We start from the raw sequence: 25,949 nt of genomic DNA, 5'->3' as shown, positions 1-25,949 counted from the left end.
TTTCCTCCTGCAATCCAAAAACATATGGCTTTGTGACCCGGTGTCTATAAATGTTAGAAAATGTTCCCTGCCAATGCTGTGAGCTTCCTGGGCTAGGGTTGATGCTTATTGCACCCCTCTAGTGGCTCGGCAGTTAAGGATGATGGATGTTTAGAAGGTGAGCATAAACCAATATGACCTTACAGTTTTCATTATTCATTGATGCCATTCTTTAAAAGCTTTTCTCTGGTTTTGTACAGTTGCATTCCTTGGATTTATTTGCAATTTGAGTCAAGTTGGCAAAGCAGGACATTGGCATGTGGGCAGCACACAAATATTGGCTGAGGAACCCATTGTGCTGTCAAGGTTCATGCACCATGAAGATCAATAGGATGGTCAGCCCTGCATGCTAGGTGACAACAGTTGACACTTTACCGTATGTTTTCATAGTAAATTAGTAGCAACTCAGTCACTACTGAAGTACAAATCATGAACATACACTATAGGGACAAAGCTATTGGGACACCTAGTCATTACAGATACAGGAACTTGTATTACATCCCATTCTAAATCCAAAAGCATTAATATGGAGTTGGTCATCCTTTTGTAGCTGTAAGAGCTGCCACTCTTATGGGAAGGCTTCCTACGAGAGTTTGGAGAGTTTGGATTTTTTGCCCATTCATCCATTTGTGAGGTCAGGCACTGATGTTGGACTTGAAGATCTGGCTTGTAATCTCTGTTCTAGTTCATCCCAATTGTGTTCCATGAGTTGAGGTCAGGGCTCTGAGTGGGCCAGTCAAGTTCTTCCGCACCAAACTTACCCACATCTTTATTGACCTTGCTTTGTGCACTAGGGCACAGTCATGCTGGAACAGAAAATGGCCTTTTCCAAAGTGTTCCCACAAAATTGGAAGCATAGAATTGTCCAAATTGTCTTGGTATGCTGAAGCATTAAGAGTTCCCTTCACTAGAACTAAGGGGCTAATCCATACCCTTGAAAACAACCCCTCTTCCACCAAACTTTACAGTTGACACAATGCATTAAGGCAGGTAATGTTCTCCTGACATCCGCCAAACCCAGATTCATCCATCAGACTGTCACTCCACAGAACATGTTCCTTCTGCTCCAGACTTAAGTGGTGGTGTGCTTGACACCACTGGGCTTCTGCTGCTCCTAAACGCTTCCACTTTGCAGTAATACCACTTACACCTGACCACGGAATGTCTAGCAGGGAAGGAATTTCACAAATTTGACTTATTGAGAACGTGGGATCCTATGACAATACCACGCTTGAATCCACTGAGCTCTTCAGAAGGACTTATTCTTTCACAAATGATTGTAAACCTGATTGCATGGCTGGGTGCTTGATTTTATACACCTGTGGCAAAGGGATCTGAAGGAAACACCTGACTTCAATGATTGAGAGGTGTGTTCCAATACTTTGGCCCATATAGTGTAGTTTGCGGTTAATTAATACCTTAAGGAAGAGTTAGTTCATGACTAATTAAGAGTATAATAATATATTATTTAATATTTATTAATTCTTATCGATTTATTTGTTGTCTTTACGTATGTTCATGCATTAACAAGATGAATAATAGCAACTTGTAATTTACTTGAATAAGCTTCATTAATATTGTCAAACAACTGTGTGTATATGGGAAAATAGTGAGTCATCTGGACCAGTCGTGTAATTTACTGTTAAGATGAAGCCAGTTAAAAAAACAAAGAGGGGTGGAGTGTGACTCAGCAGGTTTTGACACTGTGCCACTTATCACGAGGTCAGCTGTTCAAGCCCCAGGACTGACAGGGAGGTTTCTCAGTCGGGCCTTTAAACCAGACCCTTAAACCCCAGCTGCCCCTGCAATGTCTAACCCTGCTTTCTCAATTGTATGTTGCTTTGGATAAAAGTAACTGCTCAGTACATATCATGCAAATAAATGAACTGACTGTTTGACATGTTGTTGCATTAAAGAAGGTGTGATGGTACAGAAACGTCAGTAGCATTAGCCACACTGCTTTGTACATTATACTGTCTGCACTGGAAAACTGAGATGGCGTCACCCCACCCTAAGAGCTTTGCATTGCAGTCTTCCTTGGCACCCACCCCCTCCACCGAACTGTCACTCACGCCTCTGACACACTCCTCGACCCCACATAACCACCTGAGCTCAGGTGTCACACTGCTAATTGACCTCGGTAATTGGCACTAGCTCCATAAACAACATGTGACTCATCAGAGCCCTGGAGAATCCTCGCAACACTTGCCTCGTTAATGTGTACTGGGGGACCATGTGCCCCATCCCCGGAAACCGTATGTCCCCTCCCAGAACACCACAAGTGTTACTGTACTTGGATCAAATGAGGTCAATGTTTTTGTGTTGTTCCAATCTCTTTGTTTACATGAAAAGCTCCCTTATTCAGACATTCTTTACAGGTCTCACGTTAAATGTTACGCACTAGTTACAAGTTTACTTACTGAAATTCTTATGCCATAGTTGCGGGGTAGGGGTCAAGTGCATGGGAGGACAATAGGACAAACAGCAGTGCAATAAGAAACAGGACATGGCAAAAGACAGCACATAAGAAATGCACGTAAATATGCAATAAATATGTGGTACAAAGGGAAAGGATGTGGAAATAGCCGCAAATGTAGCATAGCAACTAGCATGTCTATCCAGAAATAGCAAAATATCAAGACACATCTAAAATATTTTTTGATGCACAGAAAATCAGGGTATTTTAATCAATATTTGACTAAGAATGAATTTTTGGATCTATAAAAAGCGAGAGCTTTACCTTTATTTGGAATCGTTTACAAACTGTTTACAGCTCAGTCACATTTTCCAGAAGATCTTATGTTTCTTGTTTGTCATTTATTGGCTTTCAGCAGAAGCTTTATGATAGAATCTGTGAGTGTGACAGCTTGTGGCTAATAGTGAATTCAGTCTCATGATTCCCTGGCTTCTGACGGTGGTTCAGTAGAAATAGGCGTTATGTAAGCTAAATATAGCCCATAATTAATATTAAAACACTTATGCTTGTGATTAAATGGGTGATTTCTAAGTTGTTTTCATTGTGGGTCTTCTAGAGATTTTTGCTTTTTTATACAAACTTCTCTAACGTGTCAGATTCCCCATACATTAGCAGAAACGGTAAATGTTAGTAATGTGTGAGAAAGATCTGTGGTGGGGTTAAGGAGGCTGGTGGGATCAGCACAGCCACAGATCATTAATTTAATAAAGACCCACTAATGTGACCTTGCACTCGGGAGTCAGTTTCCAGCACCGTTCAGGGAATGGGCTGACGGCCATTAATGAGTCGGGGGAGGGGGCACATTAAATAGGGTGACTTCTCTCCATGCACATTTAGAATCACATACCAGCACTAAAACGTGAAAGTATGTTTCAAATGAAAATATTTCAAATGTCCCTAATATTATATGCCAAAGACCTAATCCGTTTATCATGTTGGGTGTTTTTAAGTCATATTGCTGGCTTATTGTGGCTTATGCTATATGGACAAAGTATCAGGACACCAGGCCATTAAACCCCCAAGAAGTTTTTTGAAATCCGATTCTAAATCCATGGAGTGGCCCCGCCTTTTGCAGCTGTGACAGCTGCCACTCTGTTGGGAAGGCTTTCCATTCATCCAAAAGAGCAATTGTGAGGTCAGGCACTGATGTTGGACATGAAGGCCTGATTTGTAATCTCCGTTCTACTTCATCCCAAAGGTGTTTGATTTAGTTGAGCTCTGGGCTCTGTTCGGGCCAGTCAAGTTCTTCCACACCCAACTCACATGTCTTTTTGGGCCTTGCTTTGTGCACTGGGGCACAGTCATGCTGGAAAAGGGCCTTCCTTCCCCAAACCGTTCCCATGAAGTTGAAAGCATAGAATTGTCCAAAACGTCTTGGTATGCTGAAGCATTAAAAGTTTTCTTCATTAGAACTAAGGGGCCAAGCCCAACCCCTGAAAAACAACCCAATACCATTATCCCTCCTCCACCAAACTTTACAGTCGGCACAATGCAGTCAGGCAGGTAACGTTCTCCTGGCGTCCGCCAAACCCAGATTCATCCATCAGTCTGCCTGACAGAGAAGCGTAAGTCATTACTCTGCAGCACATGTTTCCACTGCTCAAGGCTCCAGTGGCAGTGTGCTTTACACCAGTCCATCCGACACTTGGCACTGCATTTGGAGATGTGAGGCTTGCATGGAGCTGCTCAGCCATGGAAGCCCATTCCATGGAGCTCTTGGCGTGCAGCTTTTCTGCTGCCGTATGTGACCTGCTACTTCGTGGCAGAGCTTCTGTTGTTCCTAAACACTTCCACTTTGCAATACCACTTTCAGTTCACTATGGAATATCTAGCAGGGAAGTCTTTTCATGAGCTGACCTATTGCAAAGGTGTCATCCTATGACAGTGTCATGCTTGAATTCACTGAGCTCTTCAGAATGACCCATTCTGTCACAAATGTCTGTAAACCTGACTGCATGACTAGGTGCTTAATTTTATACACCTATGGCAAAGGGGTCTGAATGAAACACTTGAATTCGATGATTAAGAGGTGTGTCCCAATACTTTTGTCCATACAGTGTACAAGAGCTGATCTGAGGTGAATTACACACTTTAGGACTTTAAAGCTGCAACTGACATCCCAATAAGAACAGGTTGTAAGAAAACCCAGTCATAGATTCCTGGTTAGACTAACAGCCTCATGATATGACTGCATCGTTAGCAACTACGTTTCTCTGTTCGTGCCCCCTGCCCTCCCCATCCACCCTCATGCTCCCAAGGCGCCAATCTCCCATAAACACTCTAACCCACATCTCTAGTCCCTCTCCAGAGGCTAATGAGCAAAGCCAACAGCACATCATTATCAGCTCAATTAAGGATTTGTGCACCTGAGCTGGAGAAAACAATCCTCACCCATTCTCTGGTGACCCACCGCCAAGGCACTGGAGGTGATGCAACACCTGCGCTCCTTTTCGGCTCCCCTAACTCGAAGCCAATGGCTGATTCATTGATGTCACAAAGCATTTAGGTCAGTGGCACTAATCTTCAGGGCTGCTAAATGCTCTTGGACCCACTTAAGAGTGGAAGACCTCTGCCCACCTCCTGCAGCGTAACCTGAAGCTAAGTCCCTGCATGGCTGCTCTCCGCTGCGGTGGGGAAAGGAAGCCGACGCTGTAATGTCACCAAAGAGTTTCTGCACACACCCGTCCCTGTTCCTGCTTAAAGTACAGAGAAAAACTGCCGGTCTCATTTTGGGCCTCGTTCATGTCATCAGTGCCTTTGACCTGCATCCGGTTTGTTTCATGAAATCCTGCATTAGAGTATAAAGCACTTCCTGACCAATCTTTGCTGGCTGCCTATATTACACCCAAGTCCATAATTTATCTTTCACTGTTGAACAGGTGGGTATTTGCCTAAACCCTTACCTGCCCTAGAGCTACTCAACACAGACCCCACCTTTGACTAGAACCATGATTATTTGGGTGCCATTTGCTGAAGGTTTTCATCAATGTACAGAAATATTACTTGCGTCAGAACCTCTGTAGATCTTGTTTCCTGACATGACTGTTTTATCCCACTGGGCAAAAGTTATAAGTGATATAATTAATCATGTAATTAATACTTAAATTATTTTGTGGGGGTGGTGATATCATTTTGGGAATATTCTCATTTCAGTCAGTATCAGTGAGTCTGATTAATCCTGACCATTGGGATTTTAGCCGTTAATGTAAGGATGGAAGCTCCAAACATATCGTCAGCGTGGGTAAATGCAAATTCTCAGACAACTGGCTAGAGAATTCACTGTTTAAAGACTCAGGCTTGTAGCAGGAAATATCCAGCAAACTTACCGTTCGGTTTTTTTAAACAAAGATTTATCGTCTGGACTGGGGTTAATCTTCTCCAGGCACTTACACAATGCACTAGCCATAAACCTGGCATGCGCGGACGCGGAGAGCAGTTATCAATCTCTACGTTTTTGTGCTGCTGCCTCCGTTACACCACTGCAAAGCCTCCCAGTGACTATGGGTGCTGCACCAACACTGCGCCGAGGTTCCGTGATGTCTAGACACTGCTGTGAAACACCACCCTAATGAAGGAATTGGAGAGCCGTTTAAGGCAATGTTTCCCAACTCTGACACTGCTAAGTCATTCACGTGTGGTAAAGACCAAACCGGGTACATCATTGGGTTAAGGCCCTTGCCATGACATTGCATTGCAATCAGCGGTTCAAGTCCATTCACTGGTTGAAACAGCATCAGCAGTTTACGTAGTGAATTCCAGTTTGTTAGAACTTTTATCCTTTTATTGAACATTTTATATCATCTATTATTTTTATGCAGGAAGTTGAAAAAATCTATTCTGTTGACCCATGTTCCCTGTTTAATTTCTGTTGTATTGGCCAAGAGTGTGTAGTGTTATAAATCTCAACATCAGTGTCTGTGTCTAAATCCCCGTTTTCCTCGATCCCGCCCGTCTGCCTGCCTGCTTTCTGCCCGCATCGCTCGCCAGTGCGACGGCGAACGTAACAGTCTGAAAGGTTGCAGATTAAAACAGTTACAAATCAATGTCGTGTTGGTTTTAAAAAATACTGAAAAAGTATTTAAAAAGGTATTAAATGGAACTTCCGGATTTCTGTATATGCCCTGGTCCTGTGATGGACAGGCATCCCACAAAGCATGTACTCCTGCCCTGTACCCTGTGCTGCCTGGGCTAGGCCCTGAACAGAATATGCAGTTGGAAGATAGATGGATGCTGTTTACTGCTCTCGCAGTGTAAACCACAGGTGACTCTGGGCTTTTCTCCCAGGGGGCGTGAGGTGAGAGAGCCCAACCTGCCATTCATTCAGATAAATACATCTGTAAAAAAAAACACCTCTAGTTACATGCTGTTTTATAATTTATTTACCAATAAATTATTATTACACATTGATATGACGAACACAAGCCACATTTTTTAAAAAAAAAGCAATACAGTAATATTTTATTTAACTGAATTTGTTCAGATAGCATTTTTATCTGACCAGTATGGGGGGGGCACCCAAATAAAATCACCTATGTCATAGGCCTTATGAATTAAACCATGCAGATCAAAAATGTGCAAATTAGTTTAAAGGTATGAGAAGTTTTATTTATTCCAGGGGACTTTTTTGCAGCATACCCAGACAAGACATGAATGCAAAGCCCCCCAAACTGGACTGTTGCACTCACACTGTTAGGGATTCTGCCTAACGGTCCCTGAGCCCAACAGGACACTGCATGACACAATGTCACTGACTGGACAGCGGGTTCTGGAAAGAGGTATGGTGGAGAAGAACTGAATTGTGGATAGTTGGTAACAACAGCGAAATTGAAACCAGGACAGAGTGAGGTTTGTGTTTAGTATGTCCAGCAGCTTTCATACCTGACATTGTATTTCTTATGAAAACTTTTTATTAATAAGGGACAGGCATTTGATTGAAATTCTAACGGCGCAAATTGTCACGTCCATGTGTAAGCGAGCAAGCAGGGGATGTGGAAACAAGGTCAGGCAGACCGAAGTCCAACGAACAGGGGATTGATTTGGGCAAACAGGCAGGCACACGGTAAAGAGTTCAGTGACGGCACTGGGGATGCACAGTGACATGGACTTAAATACACAAGACTAAATGAAACAACAAGAAAGAGCTGGTTATGTTGGGATATCGCACGGGGTTGACCAGGGGAGTGGCACACAAGAGGATCGTACGAGCAGGTCATAACACAAATAATGTAACACAAAATGATTTTATAAAATACCTAAATAGTTACAGGCTATATTATATCCTCTTATTCATCAAGACAAAACCTGATAAATGGTGTTATTCAAACAACATGCCTTTCTACTGCAGTGATGAAAGTCTGAATATGGGGTTTAATTTCAACCCAGACCGTAATCCCAGGAAGGCTGTAGTGCGGAATCTTGCAGATGAATTAATGTGGCAACACCCGTCATCGGCCTAAGTTCAGTCTCTGCATTATTATGTTTCTTGTGTGCAGAAGATGAACACAAATGCATTGCCATTATTTTTAAACGGGTATTTAATCTTATTATTGTGCTTTGCTTTACCCATGAAGTTTGGATTTAATTATGCTGGTCAGTCCAGGGATGAGTGAGGGAGCAGGAGCATGGCCTACCCCAGGGGTGGGGAACCGGGAGGGCCGGTGTGGGTGCCGGTTTTTGGGACGACCTCTCAATCAGCAAATAATAAAGCGGTGTGGCACCCACACCGACCCCACAGGGAACAGGCAAATAATCACAGTTTGCAATTTATCTGTAAACAGGAAAATAAACCAGCTGAAATTTTTTAAAGATGGATTTACTCCTAAACACATAAACTCCAAACTACGGAGAATATGTCAATGACACTTCATTTTATTGCATTCACACGGTTTCTTGTCAGTATTTTAATGAGTCGGGTCCTTATTTCTTTTGTCCTGAGGCAATAGACAGTGGGATTCATGAAGGACGGGATCAGCGTGGAGACTATGAGCAGAGCGTTACGTTCTGTCAGGTTCAGCGTGACACCCACCCTTGTCAGCAAGATGACGATGAACTTGGGCAGGAAGTAGCAGGTGACCACGATGACATGGCTGACACACGTGTTGACCATTTGCTTGCGGCTCTCATTTTTTGACAGCCTGAGCACGGTATAGATGATCTTCACATACGTGGCCAGGATTAGAGGCAGGTGCACGCTAATCAGCCAGGTGACCAGAATGGTGGTGTAGATGAAGTAGGGTTCTGGATCAACACAGGCCGCCCGGACCAGCGTTGCATAGTCGCAGAAGCTGTACCTGAGCAGAGGCTGGCAGTAGGGGAGGCTGGTAACAATCCTCACCAACAGGCCCATGATCACAATCGCGAGCAGCCAAGTAAAAGCAATCAAGGCAAGGGTCCGCCCGTTGGTGAGGATGCTGTGGTAGTGCAGGGGGCTGCTGATGGCCACCACGCGATCCACCGCCATCAGGGTGAGGGTGAGACTCAGGCAGATGTCACCCATGTGGTAGATGAACATGCGTGAGATGCACTCCTGGTACGAGATGTTCCGGATGCCCAAAAGCAGCAGTCCGATCAATGTGGTGCCAGCGCTGGTGGTGAAAGTGATGTCCACCGCTGCCAGGTTGCAGATGAATATGTACATTGGCGTGAACAGGCGCCTGTCTGATGCCACCACACATATGTTGGCACTGCTGCCAAGCAGTATGAAGAGATAAGTAACGAGGATCAGAGTTCCCAGCAACCGCTGGTTAGGCAGGTGGTCCGAGCCTGTTAATGTAAACTCTGTCACACGCTGAGCTGTGACGTTCTCCATCCTTTTAAAATTATAAAAGAGATCATGCAGGATAAACTAGTACTAGTGTATTTTAGTATATTATTAATTTCAGAAATGGGTACATGCAAAGTCACCTGAAACAGGAAATGAAAAATACATTTTTCATATTGAGGCTGCTACTTACAATAGGACTTTGCTTCTGATGTCCTACGAGTCTTTAAAAAAGGCTGCATGTGGCATCTGGAGCCAGAGGGTCGGCTTTTATAGCAGGGCTGCTTAGATGGGCGCCCCCTGGTGGAGAGGAAGGGAATCAAAACCCAGCAAGGCGGTCACAGGTGTGGCCCTGTTAAGGTTTGTCACCTGCATGCTGCCCCCCCTCCTCTGCCATATCACGTCCAGCGCATGACAGTCACAGAAATGTGGGTCATTTTCTGTGGGTCTGACTCTTCCTCTGAACTATGACACCACTAGTGACCAGTGTAAACCCCAGTGTAAGCCTACCTATATAAAAGCAGCAACATATTGCATTGAATAGTACAGCATCCTGAGCTACATAATTTAATATTTACCTAAAAACACACTGCATTGCAAATGCACATACAGTAAGTACATATGACCAGTTGAAAACTTTGAATCATAATGTGTCTCTTTGACAGTTAAACTGCAGACCCTTGGTCATCAAAATCTGACCCTAAAATCTTTCTCTTCTGTCCTGTGTTCTACAGCAACACTGTGCAGCTCAGTTCTGCTGTCAATCACCAAACTTCTCACCCTCTCTGTAAGGGAGAGCCCAGACACCCTGTGGAGAAACTTCATTTTGGCCGCCTGTATCCGCAATCTCATTCTTTTGGTCATTACCTGTAACTCATGACCATAGGTGAGGGTTAGGGATGAAGATGGACCAATAGATCGAGAGCTTTGCTTTCCAGCTCAGTTCTTTCTTAGTCACGACGAACCGGTTAAGCGCCTGTAGAACTGCAGACGCCGCTCCGATCCATCTGTCCAGCTCTCGATCTCTTCTACCCTCACTCATGAACGAGACCCCGAGATACTTGAGCTCCTCCACTTGAGGCAGTACCACCTCCCTGACCTGAAGCAATTCAGGTAGGCAATTCACCCGTTTCCGGCTGAGAACCATGGTCTCGGATTTGAAGGTGCTAATCCTCATCCCCACCGCTTCGCGCTCGGCTGTGAACCGCCCCAGAGCTCGCTGGAGGTCCCCAGCAGATGATGCCAACAGGACAATATCATCCACAAAAAGCAGCGACACAATCCTGAGTCCACCAAACTGAACACCCTTAACGCCCTGACTGCACTGGGAACACGTCCGACTTATTACCGGCAACGCGGACTAAGCCTCTGCTCCGTTCATACAGGGACCCAATCACCCACAGTAGTGGGCCCTGAACCCCATACTGCTGAAGCACCCCCACAGAGCACCTCGGGAAACCCGGCCGTAAGCCGTTTTCAAGTCCACAGTACACATGTAGACTGGATAGGCAAACTCCCAGGTCCCCTCCAGTACCCTCACAAGGGTATAAAGCTCGTCCAGCGTTCTACGGTTAGGATGAAAAACGCATTGTTCCTCCTGAATCCGAGATTTTACTATCGATCTCACCCTCTTCCCCAGTACCCCGGAATAGACTTTCCCAGGAAGGCTGAGAAGTGTGATCCCCCTATAGCTGCGCGTACATGTATCTGAGGCAGGGTTGAGGAAGTCCTCATAGCATTCCTACCACCTCCGGGTGATGTCCCCAGGTGAGGTCAACAGCACCCTGTCCCCACTATAAATAGTAGGAACCAGTACCTGCTTCCCCCTCCTGATATTCCGGATGGTTTGCCAGAACCTTTTTGAACCTGACCGAAATTCACTTTCCATGGCCTCACCAAACTCCTCCCACGCCCCGGGTTTTTGCTTCCACAACTGTCCGAGGCCCGTTCCACCTGGCCTGCCGGTACCCGTCAGCTACCTCCGGAGACCCCCAGGCTAATAATTCCCGGTAGGCCTCCTTCTTCAGCATGACAGCCCCCCACACCTCTGGTGTCCACTATCAGGTACGAGGGTTACCACCATGACTAGCACTGACCACCCTGCAGCCACAGCTCTCTACAGCCGCTTCCACAATGGAGGTCCGGAACAGTGTCTATTCAGACTCAATGTTCCCAGCCTCCCTCGGTATGTAGTTGGAGTTCTACCAATGTGCAAGTTAAGGATCCGGCGAACAGGAGCCTCTGCCAGACGTTCCCAGCAGACCCTCACTACGCTCTTGGGCCTAACAGGTCTTTCCTCCTCTGCCACCTGAGCCAACTCACCACCAGGTGGTGATCAGTTGACAGCTCTGCCCCTCTCTTCACCCGAGTGTCCAAGACAGAAGGCCGCAGATCAGATGATATGATTATGAAATCGATCATCGACCTGTAGCCCCAGGCATGTTCGTACCATGTCCACTTATGGACACCCATATGCTCGAACATGCTCATTCGGATCGGCACCAACACCATCACATTGAGCACAGGCGTGCCGCAGGGCTGTGTGCTCAGCCCATCGCTCTTCACGCTATTCACTCACGACTGCACAGCAGAACTCAGCTCAAACCACATCATTAAATATGCAGATGACATGACTGGTGGGCCTCATCAAAAACAATGACATCTCAGAATACAGAGGAGGTGGGAAGAGTGGCAGACTGGTGCAAGAACAACAACCTCTCATTAAATGTGGACAAAACAAAAGAAATAATCATCAGCTTCAGGAGAACCGGCACTGTGCATCCCTAACCCTAACCCTAACCCTAACCCTAACCCTAACCCTTTTCAAGACCCGCTGCTACAACAGAGCCAGAAACATAGTGAAGGATCACTACCACCCATTAAATGGACTTTTTTCACTCTTACCATCTGGCAAACGTTATGGTAGCTTCCATTCTGCCTCCACCAGACTGTGTGACAGCTTGGTTCCACAAACCATCAGGGCTCTGAACGCACTTTAAGTTTAGATCATAGCTCCTCTGAAATACCTCATACCTGCATTTTCATGTTTACTCTGTGCAATATAGTAACCAGTGCAATAGTACCGTGCAATACAATATCATATAATAACCATGTGCGATTTCAGTCTCTAAGGCTCCCCACTCAAACAATACTGAAGTGTTGTGTACTGTTCTGGCCATTCATTGTTCCGTCGGTTCAGTGTAAATTGTTCATTGTAAATTGCTGTGCACTGTAATGTGATCGCACCCTTTGCACTTTATTGTGTTGCCTGTTTGTACCTTTTTGCCCTGTTGTATGTGATGTTCAGTGTTACTACATGTTGCACTGGGGCCATGGGGAAACATCTCATCACACTTTGTACATGTATAAAGCCGTTGATGTAAAAAGTAACCTTAACCTTAACCTAATGCAGTCAGGCAGGTAACATTCTCCTGGCGTCCGCCAAACCCAGATTCGTCCATCAGTCTGCCTGACAGAGCAGCGTAAGTCATTACTCTGCAGCACATGTTTCCACTGCTGAAGGTTCCAGTGGCAGTGTGCTTTACACAATGGATGCAATGGAAGAAAGAGATACGATGAATTAAGAGCACACTCGCTATCTTGAATTACTGAAGCCAGTTCGCTGAACATGCAGAGCGCGAGGATGAAACATGCAGCGTACCTAATGAAGATTGTTGTCCTACATCAGACAAAATCATTTGCATTAACTTGTCCACTAAGGGGGCACCTGTGTTCTCTGTCCGCCCCTGGGAGGGAGGGTATGGAAGACTTAATTGGGGAGGCATTTGGAGTTGGTATCTCTTACCCTTTTCCTCTCCGGCTTGAGCAGGATTATTTTTGTGGAGGAGAAGGACAGTTTCCTCCGGCCCTTTAAAGAAGGTCACAATTAGTAGGAATTGTTACCCCCCCCCCCACCTCTGTTAGCCTCAGCCTTTGATCTGTTCCAGGGGGCCCCCGTTTATATTAAAATGTACCTCCATAACACCTACCACCTTATTAGAATGTGGAAAAGTACTGAATAGACCGTCTTCAGCACATCTACGGGTCATTATGAATATCTGGTTATGCCCTTCGGATTGTGTCAGCTGCTTTTCAGGGTATAATAAATGTTTTCCTGCAGGACATGAAAAATAAATCTTTATGTACCTTAACAACATCCTGATTTTCTCTCATGATGAGCAGGATTATGCACAGCATGTCTGGAAGGTCTTATAATGTCTGTTTTTCAATAAATTGTTTGTCAAGTTGGAGAAATGCGAGTGCCCTCAGTGCATCCTGAGGTTTGCCGATTCCTATTGGCTGTTCATTCATGGGTACGTTACCATCGCCGTGGTTACCATCACTCACTGCTCTCACCTCTCCAAACATTACTTTGCAGTGGATGGAGGCGGTCCAGGTAGCCGTCTCTGTCCAGGTGTCGCTTCATGTCAGCCCCCATCCTGCAGGCAATGGATCCTTTGAGATCGTGAAGGTCGATGCCTCTGAGACTGGGTCAGGGGGCTGTATTATCACAATGCTCTCCACACAATGGTACATTACTCCCCATGCCTTTTTTCCAGCAAATTTATTTGATAGCAAAGACTACTGAGTGTATTTTCAGTAAATGTTAATTGACTAACATCCAAATGTAAAAAAAAAACTGTGTGCAAAAGTGTAGAAGTGGAGACTGGTTGGAGGGCACCGGCTAAGCGTCCTGCCTGCCCCTTGACTGCTTGGGGCGGTTTCTTGGGGAATTGAGGCGGCCAAAGCCATGCAGTGTTTTGAGACACAGATGGGTGCCCCCCCCCCCAAACAGGCTCTTTGTTCCTGACTTTGCATGTGCTAAAACTGTTCCTCCTTCACTTGCCACTCTGGGTCCACCATAACTGAGCCTTGCTGGAATAACTTTTCTGATGGTCTGTCATACCCTGGAACATCCACACTTTTGTCGCAGACCTGCTCCATCTGCACACACAACAAGAACCACTCAAATCGGGTTTGAATCCCGCCTCCTTTCTGTGTAAAAGCACCCTGTGCTGCCTGGGCTAGGCCCTGAACAGAATACGCAGTTGGAAAATAGATGGATGCTGTTTACTGCTCTCGGAGTGTAAACCACAGGTGACTCTGGGCTTTTCTCCCAGGGGGGGGCGGGAGGTGAAAGAGCCCAACCTGCCATTCATCCAGATAAATGTTAAATTTAAAAAATAACAGTAAATATATTTACACATTGATAGGACTAACACAAGCCTCTTTTTCAAATGTAACTTTTATTTTATTGAATGTAATATGTTGAAATGGCATTTTCATTTGATCAGTAGGGGGTGCAATTGCTCCCCTACACCCCTGGTAAAATCACCTTTGACCTTGACTTTATGATGCAGAGAATGCAGATTGAGAAGGCGGAAACTGGTTTAAAGGTAAGGCGTATTTTATTAATCCCAGGGGGTGCATGAGTGTGCAAATACTGCAAAGACAGTGGCACCAAGGAAGACACTGCAGCACTGGCCACTGCACAGTTCTGATAAGTACAGATGCAAAATGTAGGAGGTTGTGCAGAGTTGTGACAGTATATTAATAAAAGCAAGTGTAAACATTACAATGGAAGAAATGATAAGTATCAATATATTACTAAAATGCAAGATGTAAATACAATCAGCCCAGTTTCTTAGTGTTGGGACCTCATGGCATAGAGTCACGTATTGTGGATGGTTTATTGCAGCATGGGAACTGAAACCAGGACAGCATGAGCTTTTTCACATTTAGTATGACCTTAGTATAAATGCAGGAATAGATATTTTGCAGGTTCTTTATTGTTCTTCAACTGCTTGTTCTATGGTGAAACTACAGTTTGGTAGATGTGAGTCTGCATCAGCCCCTTCGAATTCTTTATAAAAATTGCCTTTTTCTTTAAGTAGTACCCTCTTACTCATCAAGACTAAACATGATAACATGCTTTTCTATTGCAGTGGTCAAAATCTGAATATGGGGCTTAATTTTAACCCAGGTCGTAATCCCAGGAAGGCTGTAGTGCGGAATCTTGCAGATGAATTAATGTGGCAACACCCGTCATCGGCCTAAGTTCAGTCTCTGCATTATTATGTTTCTTGTGTGCAGAAGATGAACACAAATGCATTGCCATTATTTTTTGTGCTTAATTTCTTTTTAATTTAACTGTACAGGTCAGTCCAGGGATCAATGGGGGACCAGAGTTACAGTAGACTAATCACTCAGTCAGAGACTTGGCCAATACAATATTATTGTAAACAGGAGATAAATCAGCCAAATTTTAAATTGTATTTACAGCCAAGAACAGGTGAATGAAACTTCACTTTATGGCTTTCGTGCGGCTTCTCTTCAGTATTTTAATCAGTCGGGTCCTTATTTCCTTTGTTTTGAAGCAATAGACAGTGGGATTCATGAAGGACGGGAGCAACGTGGAGACTATGAGCAGAGCGTTACGTTCTGTCAGGTTCAGCGTGACACCCACCCTTGTCAGCAAGATGACGATGAACTTGGGCAGGAAGTAGCAGGTGACCACGATGACATGGCTGACGCACGTGTTGACCATTTGCTTGCGACTCTTGTTGTTTGACAGCCTGAGCACGGTATAGATGATCTTCACATACGTGGCCAGGATTAGAAGCAGGTGCACGCCAATCACCCAGCTGGACATTACTGTAGTGTAGATGAAGTAGGGTTCTGGATCAACACAGGCTGCCCGGACCAATGTGGCGTAGGAGCAGAAGCTGTACCTGAGCAGAGGCTGGCAGTAGGGGAGGCTGTCAACAATCCCCACCAACAGGCCCATGATCACAATCGCGAGCAGCCAGGTAAAAGCAATCAAGGCAAGGGTCCGCCCGTTGGTGAGGATGCTGTGGTAGCGCAGGGGGTTGCTGATGGCCACCATGCGATCCACCGCCATCAAGGTGAGGGTGAGACTCAGGCAGATGTCACCCATGTGGTAGATGAACATGCGTGAGATGCACTCCTGGTACGAGATGTTCCGGATGCCCAAAAGCAGCAGTCCGATCAATGTGGTGCCAGCGCTGGTGGTGAAAGTGATGTCCACCGCTGCCAGGTTGCAGATTAATATGTACATTGGCGTGAACAGGCGCCTGTCTGATGCCACCACACATATGTTGGCACTGCTGCCAAGCAGTATGAAGAGATAAGTAACGAGGATCAGAGTTCCCAGCAACTGCTGGTTGGGCAGGTGGTCCAAGCCTGTTAATGTAAGTTCTGTCACACGCTGAGCTGTGACGTTCTCCATCCTAAATTATAAAAGAGATCATGCAGGATAAACTAGTACTGGTGCATTTTAGTATATTATCAATGGCAGAAATGGGTACATGCAAAGTCACCTGAAACAGGAAATGAAAAATACATTTTTCATATTGAGGCTGCTACTTACAATAGGACTTTGCTTCTGATGTCCTACGAGTCTTTAAAAAAGGCTGCATGTGGCATCTGGAGCCAGAGGGCCGGCTTTTATAGCAGGGCTGCTTAGATGGGCGCCCCCTGGTGGAGAGGAGGGGAATCAAAACCCAGGAAGGCGGTCACAGGTGTGGCCCTGTTAAGGTTTGTCACCTGCATGCTGCCACAAACATTTCTTTAAGGTGCTAGAGTATGTATATTGCACATAGATTTATATCCTAATGACTGTAAGCCCTGTATCTTTTTACATGTACAAGAGCAGGGGACACATACAGTAAGTACATATGACCAGTTGAAAACTTTGGATCATAAAGTGTCTCTTTGACAGTTAAACTGCAGACCCTTGGTCATAAAAATCTGACCCTAAAATCTTTCTCTCCTGTCCAGTGTTCTGCAGCAAGACTGTGCAGCTCAGTTCTGCTGTCAGTCCCCCCCCCCCCCCGCCCCCCGCCGGCTCCCATTAAGAGTAATCTAAACAAAGCCTCATTAGCAGCTCGATTAAGGAAGATCCTGGGGGGGCACTTTCTTTTGACAGGCAGACACAGTGTTTCATAGTCTTAGCGATCCCCACATTGAAAAGAATTTCACCTGGGCTAAAGTTAGCATTTTCATATCTTGGCATCCACACTGCTCATATAAATGCAACCCTTGTGCCCATATGTAGTCGTAACCTCATTAATAATATTTAAGCAAATTCTGTAATTTTTATGCATGATTAGCGCACATACTTCTGCTCCTCAGACTTTTGTACCATATATTGTTCAAAGACTTTAACAAAACTGGTTTTAAAGTAAGACATATTTTATTAATCCCGAGGGAATTGTTTTTCTTGCAGTGTGACTGGACAAGACATGAATTCAAAGCACATTGAACTGGACTGTTGCACCCAGACTGCTAGAGATATTGCCTAATTGTTTTTCTCCAAGTCAAGTCATGTCAAGTGACTTTTTATTGTCATTTCAACCATGTACACGTGGTACAGTATACAGTGAAATGAAGCAGCGATCCTCCAGGACCATGGTGCCACATAAAACAACACAGGTCTACAAAACTACAGAAAGTGACATAAAGAACATGTGTGCAGAAACGAAGACAGTGGCACAAACGAAGACACTGCAGCACTGGCCACTGCACAATTCTGATGTCTACAGGTGCAAAATGTAGGAGGTTGTGCCAGTATGTGACAGTATATTAATAAAAACAAGTGTAACGATGTCAATGGAAGAAATGAAAAGTAACAATATATTACTAAAATGTAAGATGCAAATATAAGATATAAACAGTCAAGTCTCTGAATGTTACAACACTGCATGGAACAGGGTCCCTTATTGTGGATGGTTTGTAACAGCAGGCAAACTGAAACCAGCACTGGATGAGATTTTTTGTTTTATACGCCCACCAGTGGCTGTCTTAAAGCTTACTTGACTCTTTCTCATTTTTTTTGTGCTCAGAATATTTTATTAATTGAAAACAGGTACATGATACAAATGCTTGCAGTGCAAATAATAGAAAACAAAATGATCATATAAAAACAAAGTTGTTAGGTACAGTTTCATACAGTGTTATTGTTTTTCAAGTTTATATTTAATTTCACAATATATTACAGTGCCCTGCAGTGGGCTGGGTTACTCCCTGCCTTGTGCTGTAGCATTTGGGAGGGGCTCCGGACGGCCATGACCCGGCTTAGGGCAGGTGGGTATAGAAAGCAGATGGATGGGGAGATATTTTACAGGCAATTTTTTAAAACTGCTTTGCTCTTTGGCAAAACGACAGCTTGCTAGATGTGTCTCCATTGGCCCCTTGTGCCTTTATCTCACTCGTCAAAACTAAACCTGATAAACAGTGTTGTTCAAACAACATGCTTTTCTACTACAGAAAACAATGTCTGAATATTAACCCAGACTGCAGTCCCAGGAAGGCTGTAGTAAGGAATCTTGCAGATGAATTAACTTAATATGCAAACATCTCTCACTGGCCTAAGTTCAGCCTCTGCATTATTATGTTTCTTGTGATTTACACCCAACCTCCAGACCACAGAGAATATGTGAATGACACTTCATTTTATCACATTCACGCAGTTTCTTGTCAGTATTTTAATGAGTCGGGTCCTTATTTCTTTTGTCCTGAAGCAATAGACAGCGGGATTCATGAAGGACGGGAGCAACGTGGAGACTATGAGCAGAGCGTTACGTTCTGTCGGGTTCAGCGTGACACCAACCCTTGTCAGCAAGGTGACGATACACTTGGGCAGGAAGTAGCAGGTGACCACGATGACGTGGCTGACGCACGTGTTGACCATTTGCTTGCGGCTCTCGTTCTTTGACAGCTTGAGCACGATGTAAATGATCTTCACATACGTGGCCAGGATAAGAGGCAGGTGCACGCCAATCACCCAGCTGGTCAGGGCTGTGCTGTAGATGAAGTAGGGTTCTGGATCAACACAGGCCGCCCGGACCAGCGTTGCATAGTTGCAGAAGCTGAACCCGAGCAGAGGCTGGCAGTAGGGGAGGCTGTGAAGAATCCCCACCAACAGGCCCATGATCACAATCGCGAGCAGCCAGGTAAAAGCAATCAAGGCAAGGGTCCGCCCGTTGGTGAGGATGCTGTGGTAGCGCAGGGGGTTGCTGATGGCCACCACGCGATCCACCGCCATCAAGGTGAGGGTGAGACTCAGGCAGATGTCACCCATGTGGTAGATGAACATGCGTGAGATGCACTCCTGGTACGAGATGTTCCGGATGCCCAAAAGCAGCAGTCCGATCAATGTGGTGCCAGCGCTGGTGGTGAAAGTGATGTCCACCGCTGCCAGGTTGCAGATGAATATGTACATTGGCGTGAACAGGCGCCTGTCTGATGCCACCACACATATGTTGGCACTGTTGCCAAGCAGTATGAAGAGATAAGTAACGAGGATCAGAGTTCCCAGCAACCGCTGGTTGGGCACTTGGTCCGAGCCTGTTAATGTAAACTCTGTCACACGCTGAGCTGTGACGTTCACCATCCTTTTAAAATTATAAAGCAGAACTTGGAGGATAAACTAGTACTGGTGTATTTTAGTATATTATCAATGGCAGAAATGGGTACATGCAAAGTCACCTGAAACAGGAAATTAAAAATACATTTTTCATATTGAGGCTGCTACTTACAATAGGACTTTGCTTCTGATGTCCTATGAGTCTTTAAAAAAGGCTGCATATGGCATCTGGAGCCAGAGGGCCGGCTTTTATAGCAGGGCTGCTTAGATGGGCGCCCCCTGGTGGAGAGGAGGGGAATCAAAACCCAGGAAGGCGGTCACAGGTGTGGCCCTGTTAAGGTTTGTCACCTGCATGCTGCCCCCCCTCCTCTGCCATATCACATCCAGCGCATGACAGTCACAGAAATGTGGGTCATTTTCAGTGGGTCTGACTCTTTCTCTGAACTTTGACACCACAGGCAGTGTCATCCATAAGGACTAGTGACCAGCTTAAACCCCAATGGGGTCCTTGTAACCCTAACCCTATATAAAAGCATGAAAAACCTTTGCATTGCATTGAATCGTATTTCCGTTTTTGTGGTTATATCAGAGTTTGATTTAAAAAAAACTCCCTTTATTACAAAACTGCATGACTGTGTCCCTGATGATACATTGATGAAGAATGAGGTTATGGGGCTGCTGAGCTAAACCTGCTCTCAGAGGAAGACTAATGCAGTTGCGTATCTTGTACACTGTATAACCTTAACTGCGAGAAATTGATATATTAAACGTATAATATTGAAAATGCACAACTGCCAGCATTATAAACAATGTAGAGTAATAGCATGTAAGTACCTTAGATGTTCCCGTATTTTGAAGATGCCTTATACTTATGTGTCACCCCAAAATGACCTCTGGTCCCACAAAAATGTCACTGTGTTCCTTAGAAAATGTGACATTAAAAACTTGTTATTTCTTTACTTCTAGGGGTCTCAAAAAATCACTTGCCATGTAAACTCACTGCTATTAACTGCCACATTTATTTACACACCTTAACAGTTTATTGACTTTTTAAGCACGACTGAAAAACATTTCTTTAAGGTGCTAGAGTATGTATATTGCACATGGATTTATATCCTAATGACTGTAAGCCCTGTATCTGCAGCTACGTAGTCAGATCCCTGGTTTATAGGGACACATACAGCACTCTTTTGTACTGTGAACTTGTATGTTAAACTTAAAACAGGCTGTGGCCCTTGGCTATGATCAAAATCAGACTCCAACTCCTTTCTCTCCTGTCCTGTGTTCTGCACCAAACTGTACACCTCACTTCTTTAGCTGTCAGTCAGCCCCCCGCCCTCGCCCCCCCAGGCTCCCATTAAGAGCGATCTAAAGAAAACCTCATTAGTAGGTCAGTGAAGGAAGATCTCGGGGGGGCACTTTGTTTTGACAAACAGACACAGTGTGTCACAGTCTTGCCGATCTCCACATTGAAAAACAAGGGGCCGCGTGCTGTTTGCATGTGTGCCTGAGTGTGAATGTGTGTATCTGCTTATATTTGTCTCTCGTATTTCACTGTGTTTTTGTACTTGTGCATGTTATAAATCTGGCTGTTATATGCAAAAGAAAAATTTCCATTTGGGATCTATAAAGTATTTTCCTGTTTTGAAATTTACATTCTACGATGGGAATAACCACGTCCTGGGTTATTCTCTGCCTTACATCTGTAGCCTCTGGGATAGGCTCCAACCCCCCCCTTCCTCGTGACCCTGAGCAGGATAAGCGGTTTCAGAAAATGGATGGATGGATGGAAATTCACATTGTCCATATAAATACAAAACGTGTGACCACGTTTAGTTTTAACTCTATTTAATATTAAAGAAATTCAACATTTGATTATGTTTAAGCATGATTAGTGTATATAATTCTGCTCCTCAGGCTTATGTACCTTACATTGTTTGACGACTTCGCTGACGTCACTCACTGCAGAATTACACACATTCTTTCACATGAGTGGTATGTATGTGCCTCTGAAATTTAATGGCTTTTTAAAGCACATGTGAAGAGCACATTTCCAAAACTCTGTCCATTTTTTGTAGTTTTTGAGATGAGACCACCAATGAAGTCAGGCCTCCTCATCATAAAGTCTGGCCTCCTCATCATAAAGTCAGGCCTCCTCATCATAAAGTCTGGCCTCCTCATCATAAAGTCAGGCCTCCTCATCATAAAGTCAGGTTTCCTCATCATAAAGTCTGGCCTCCTCATCATAAAGTCAGGCCTCCTCATCATAAAGTCAGGCCTCCTCATCATAAAGTCTGGCCTCCTCATCATGAAGTCAGGCCTCATCATCATAAAGTCAGGCCTCCTCATCATAAAGTCAGGCTTCCTCATCATAAAGTCTGGCCTCCTCATCATAAAGTCAGGCCTCCTCATCATAAAGTCTGGCCTCCTCATCATAAAGTCAGGCCTCCTCATCATAAAGTCTGGCCTCCTCATCATAAAGTCAGGCCTCCTCATCATAAAGTCAGGCTTCCTCATCATAAAGTCTGGCCTCCTCATCATAAAGTCAGGCCTCCTCATCATAAAGTCTGGCCTCCTCATCATAAAGTCAGGCCTCCTCATCATGTTACTGTATCAGGAACCAAAACTCACTAAGTCCTCATGAAGTAATTGACCTGGTGGAGAAACGTAACACATCCATAGATTGGCTGAGATGTACCTAAGGAAAGGTTTGGGAACCAATGGGCAGTTTATCCAGCCATCCAACTAGATATCACTCTTTGGAGGACAAATTAAATTCTTCTTTATTGTTTATTGTAACTTAATCATTTAACTATGTTCTATTACAGACATTGATTTATGATGAATATATGGGAAAATGGATAGTAACCCTCAATTACCATCACCTCTCTGGCCTTAGTGCCACCTACTGGTCACATTACACTGATGCAGGAATGACACAAAGTAAAAAATGATGCAATATACTTTTAAACTGTGTTGTGTGACTGCTGTCAGTGCAAAAATGATTGTCAAGGGAACTGTGATCACTCACAGCATCCACAAGGGGGCATTCGTGCTTCACTATAAATTCTCTTTAATTTGAATTTCTAGATGCATATAAAGGTCTGGGCTGAAATGTAATTGTTCTTGCTGAAACCAAGGACCAGCACTTCTGTGCCACTGCATCCCTGTCTTATTACAGAGATGGGTGCCATGATTGCAAAATGCTATTTCTGAAAAACTTTTACCAGGCGTCTCTGTTATTCTTTCCAGCTGCTTATTTAACCAAATAAATCAGGAGCATTTTAAGGAAGAAAATCCAGAAAGTTCTACCCAACTAAAATCCATGGAGGGGAACACGACAGTTTACCAGCCATTTGGGTTTTTCATTATGGGCTTTCAGGGCCTGAAGGACACTAATTATTATTTCATGTTCTTGGGCGTCCTTTACATCGGAACGCTTCTAGGGAACTTTTTCCTGATGATGGTGATATGGCAGTCTGAGGCTCTTCACACGCCAAAGTACATGGTCGTGTTCAGCCTTTCCGTCATAGATGTGAGCCACAGTACTGCCCTCGTGCCAAAATGCATCGATCAGTTCCTCTTCAACTCACAGTTTGTGCCGTACAACCTGTGCCTGACCCAGATGTTCTTCATCCACTCCTTCTACACCATAGAGTCGTATTCTTTGGTTATCCTGGCTTTTGAGAGGCTGGTCTCCATCTGTTTTCCCCTGCGGAGCAGCACCATCATCACCAACACCCGAATGGTGGGCGTCGTCGCTTTCTGCTGGGCCCTGGCCTTTACTCTTCTGGGTACAATGGTAGCTCTGATCACTCGCCTGTACTTTTGTAAGCCAATTCCCGTGGTTGTAAGCTACTTTTGTGATCATGGCCCAGTGTTTAAAATGGCCTGTACTGACAACACTGTGAACTGGAAGATTACTACTGTCTTCATGATCGTTGTCATTTTTGTGCCCCTGGCATTCATCTTAGCCTCGTATGTGTGCATTGTTATCGCCATCTCCCGAATCAATTCTGCCGAAGGGCGATGGAAGGCAGTGAGAACCTGCACTGCACACCTCATTCTGGTAGCGATGTTTTTCATGCCCATCCTGGTGATTTACACCATTGCATGGATTAACGTCACGATTGAAGTTAACACCCGAATTCTTAACACATCACTGTCAATGGTCTTACCTGCCCTCCTGAACCCTGTCATTTACTCGCTTAAGACAGAGGAGGTGATGGAGCAAATTAGAAAGCTTCTACGAAAGCATGTGTTAAAACCAAAACATTAGTTTTAGTACATCCATAGTTATTTTTGAATGAAATTACATCTCAAATATATGTGAAAATAAATAAGACCAAAACATGGAGAGATAAATATATCACCAATATTTAATACACATTCATTTGCAGTCATTATAATGGTACATTTGATCCTAAATCTGGACAAAGCGTCTATTTAGGTTCTAGAGTCCAATTGGTCTGACTCTAACCATCACCACCTCTGGTTATATTTACTTTAAATATAAAGGGCCTGTTACTCTTATGTACTGTATTGTTATTTTTAAGATATGTTTGCAAGTGTTTCTTACATGTTTTATATGCCATTAAAGGTAAAGTATATACTATATATTGAGACAAACTTTTAACTAACTGACACTAAATAGGAACTGCATACGCCTGTTCCAAATTTCCTACAAATTCCACTTAGAGAACCAATCTGATTTGTAACCAGCCTGTAACTCCATCCTCAGCCTGTCCAGCCCATTCGCAAGAAGGCATTACACCTGTATATAGGAGCTATATCAGAATTTTCCTTCCAATGATTTTATTTCCAATTATTTCTTGTTTGATTTTACAGTACATGTAACAGCCAGTGTTATTTAAATGATGAACATGCAATGTCATGCATTTCTATACCTCTGTCCAGCTTACCTGATGTCTTAGTGTGTCTTGTGATTGCCGGTTATCCTACCCTGAATGCCCACATGACTTGCACCTGTGTCTTACCCTTTGTATGTAAGGTCTTAAACCTGAACTGTAGGTTGAACATTTGTTGTGTGTGGTTGTGGGGACCTGGACACAGCATAAGCATCCTGGATTCCCTGTAGATGTGCCTGGCTGTCATGTGACAGTCGTGTATGTGCTTTGCATAAGTAATATTACTAAGTGACATTTTCCAGGACGAGGTTGGATTTTCTTTGGTAAAATGACAAAAAAAAACATGCAGATCTATAAATTCAATAAATGTAAATGTCACCTGGTCAAACTGAATGCTTGTATGTTCTCTCTGTGTCTCTCTGTTCCACCCCAGACACCGGCAGGTATTTCGCCCCTTGAGAGCAAAGTGCATTGTAGGTAAGCAGCAGTACCTTACAGTCGGTATGAGACCTAACTGGAAGCCAGTGGAGTGAGGCCAGTACTGGACTGACATGCCCAGGTTTCCTAGTCCTTGTCAGGACTCTGCATTCTGTACCAACTGGAGTTTATTTAATGATGCAGAAGGGCACCCAACCAATTGGCCATTGCAGTCGTCCTTTGTAAAAACATTTGCAAACGTATTTTTTGACGGAAATGCTTGCTGCAACGGTAAAAGTGAATTTGAAATTTACAGGGTAACTTGAAACTCGTGATTGCACCATCATGATTTCCTCATCCAGTGCTCCTTTTCGGCTCCCCTAGCTCGAAGCCAATAGCTGATTCATTGATGTCACAAAGCATTTAGGTCAGTGGCACTAATCTTCAGGGCTGCTAAATGCTCTTGGACACACTTAAGAGTGGAAGAGCTCTACCCACCTCCTGCAGCGTAGCCTGAAGCTAAGTCCCTGCATGGCTGCTCTCCGCTGCGGTGGGGAAAGGAAGCCGACGCTGTAATGTCACCAAAGAGCTCTGCCCACCTCCTGCAGTGTAGCCTGAAGCTAAGTCCCTGCATGGCTGCTCTCCGCTGCGGTGGGGAAAGGAAGCCGACGCTGTAATGTCACCAAAGAGTTTCTGCACACACCCGTCCCTGTTCCTGCTTAAAGTACAGAGAAAAACTGTCGGTCTCATTTTGGGCCTCGTTCATGTCATCAGTGCCTTTGACCTGCATCCGGTTTGTTTCATGAAATCCTGCATTAGAGTATAAAGCACTTCCTGACCAATCTTTGCTGGCTGCCTATATTACACCCAAGTCCATAATTTATCTTTCACTGTTGAACAGGTGGGTATTTGCCTAAACCCTTACCTGCCTTAGAGCTACTCAACACAGACCCCACCTTTGACTAGAACCATGATTATTTGGGTGCCATTTGCTGAAGGTTT

At 44.5% G+C, this 25,949-nt stretch overlaps 4 protein-coding genes across 7 annotated transcripts; 1 reads left to right on the top strand and 3 right to left on the bottom strand.

Annotated features, from left to right (window-relative positions):
- Positions 1 to 7,977: 7,977 nt before the first annotated feature.
- On the bottom strand, positions 7,978 to 9,500 carry LOC125712589 (olfactory receptor 11A1-like). The gene is made up of 2 exons (XM_048982808.1): positions 9,469 to 9,500; positions 7,978 to 9,324 (listed from the first exon to the last, which is right to left on the bottom strand). The coding sequence occupies exon 2, from the start codon at positions 9,321 to 9,323 to the stop codon at positions 8,379 to 8,381; it is 945 nt and encodes a 314-aa protein (XP_048838765.1). The 5' UTR covers position 9,324; positions 9,469 to 9,500; the 3' UTR covers positions 7,978 to 8,378.
- A 5,789-nt stretch (positions 9,501 to 15,289) lies between these two features.
- LOC125712590 (olfactory receptor 10G4-like) lies at positions 15,290 to 19,844 on the bottom strand. Of its 2 annotated transcripts, none has more exons than XM_048982810.1 (2): positions 19,835 to 19,844; positions 15,290 to 16,525 (listed from the first exon to the last, which is right to left on the bottom strand). In XM_048982810.1, the coding sequence occupies exon 2, from the start codon at positions 16,522 to 16,524 to the stop codon at positions 15,580 to 15,582; it is 945 nt and encodes a 314-aa protein (XP_048838767.1). In that variant the 5' UTR covers position 16,525; positions 19,835 to 19,844; the 3' UTR covers positions 15,290 to 15,579. The 2 variants fall into 2 exon arrangements, with proteins under 2 accessions (XP_048838767.1, XP_048838766.1); XM_048982809.1 differs by lacking the exon at positions 19,835 to 19,844 and adding an exon at positions 16,666 to 16,716.
- On the top strand, positions 16,052 to 23,954 carry LOC125712586 (olfactory receptor 6N1-like). 3 transcript variants are annotated; one of them, XM_048982805.1, is made up of 4 exons: positions 16,052 to 16,084; positions 21,580 to 21,657; positions 21,741 to 21,875; positions 22,023 to 23,954. In XM_048982805.1, the coding sequence occupies exon 4, from the start codon at positions 22,988 to 22,990 to the stop codon at positions 23,939 to 23,941; it is 954 nt and encodes a 317-aa protein (XP_048838762.1). In that variant the 5' UTR covers positions 16,052 to 16,084; positions 21,580 to 21,657; positions 21,741 to 21,875; positions 22,023 to 22,987; the 3' UTR covers positions 23,942 to 23,954. The 3 variants fall into 3 exon arrangements, with proteins under 3 accessions (XP_048838762.1, XP_048838763.1, XP_048838761.1); XM_048982804.1 differs by lacking the exon at positions 16,052 to 16,084 and adding an exon at positions 19,146 to 19,249; XM_048982806.1 differs by lacking the exons at positions 16,052 to 16,084; positions 21,580 to 21,657 and adding an exon at positions 19,140 to 19,249.
- Positions 17,683 to 19,822, bottom strand: LOC125712588 (olfactory receptor 51E2-like). The gene has a single exon (XM_048982807.1). The coding sequence runs from the start codon at positions 19,687 to 19,689 to the stop codon at positions 18,745 to 18,747; it is 945 nt and encodes a 314-aa protein (XP_048838764.1). The 5' UTR covers positions 19,690 to 19,822; the 3' UTR covers positions 17,683 to 18,744.
- Positions 23,955 to 25,949: the final 1,995 nt, after the last annotated feature.

This window comes from Brienomyrus brachyistius, chromosome 18 (genome assembly GCF_023856365.1).
Source record: "Brienomyrus brachyistius isolate T26 chromosome 18, BBRACH_0.4, whole genome shotgun sequence".
In the NCBI taxonomy this organism is placed as follows: domain Eukaryota; kingdom Metazoa; phylum Chordata; class Actinopteri; order Osteoglossiformes; family Mormyridae; genus Brienomyrus; species Brienomyrus brachyistius.
The sequence above is the reverse complement of the archived record's forward strand: the minus strand, read 5'-3'. Positions and strand labels throughout refer to the sequence as shown.

Excerpts from the sequence above, each read along its gene's own strand:
- LOC125712589 (XM_048982808.1), bottom strand. The coding sequence starts at position 9,323 with ATGGAGAACGTCACAGCTCAGCGTGTGACAGAGTTTACATTAACAGGC.
- LOC125712590 (XM_048982810.1), bottom strand. The coding sequence starts at position 16,524 with ATGGAGAACGTCACAGCTCAGCGTGTGACAGAACTTACATTAACAGGC.
- LOC125712588 (XM_048982807.1), bottom strand. The coding sequence starts at position 19,689 with ATGGTGAACGTCACAGCTCAGCGTGTGACAGAGTTTACATTAACAGGC.
- LOC125712586 (XM_048982805.1), top strand. The coding sequence starts at position 22,988 with ATGGAGGGGAACACGACAGTTTACCAGCCATTTGGGTTTTTCATTATG.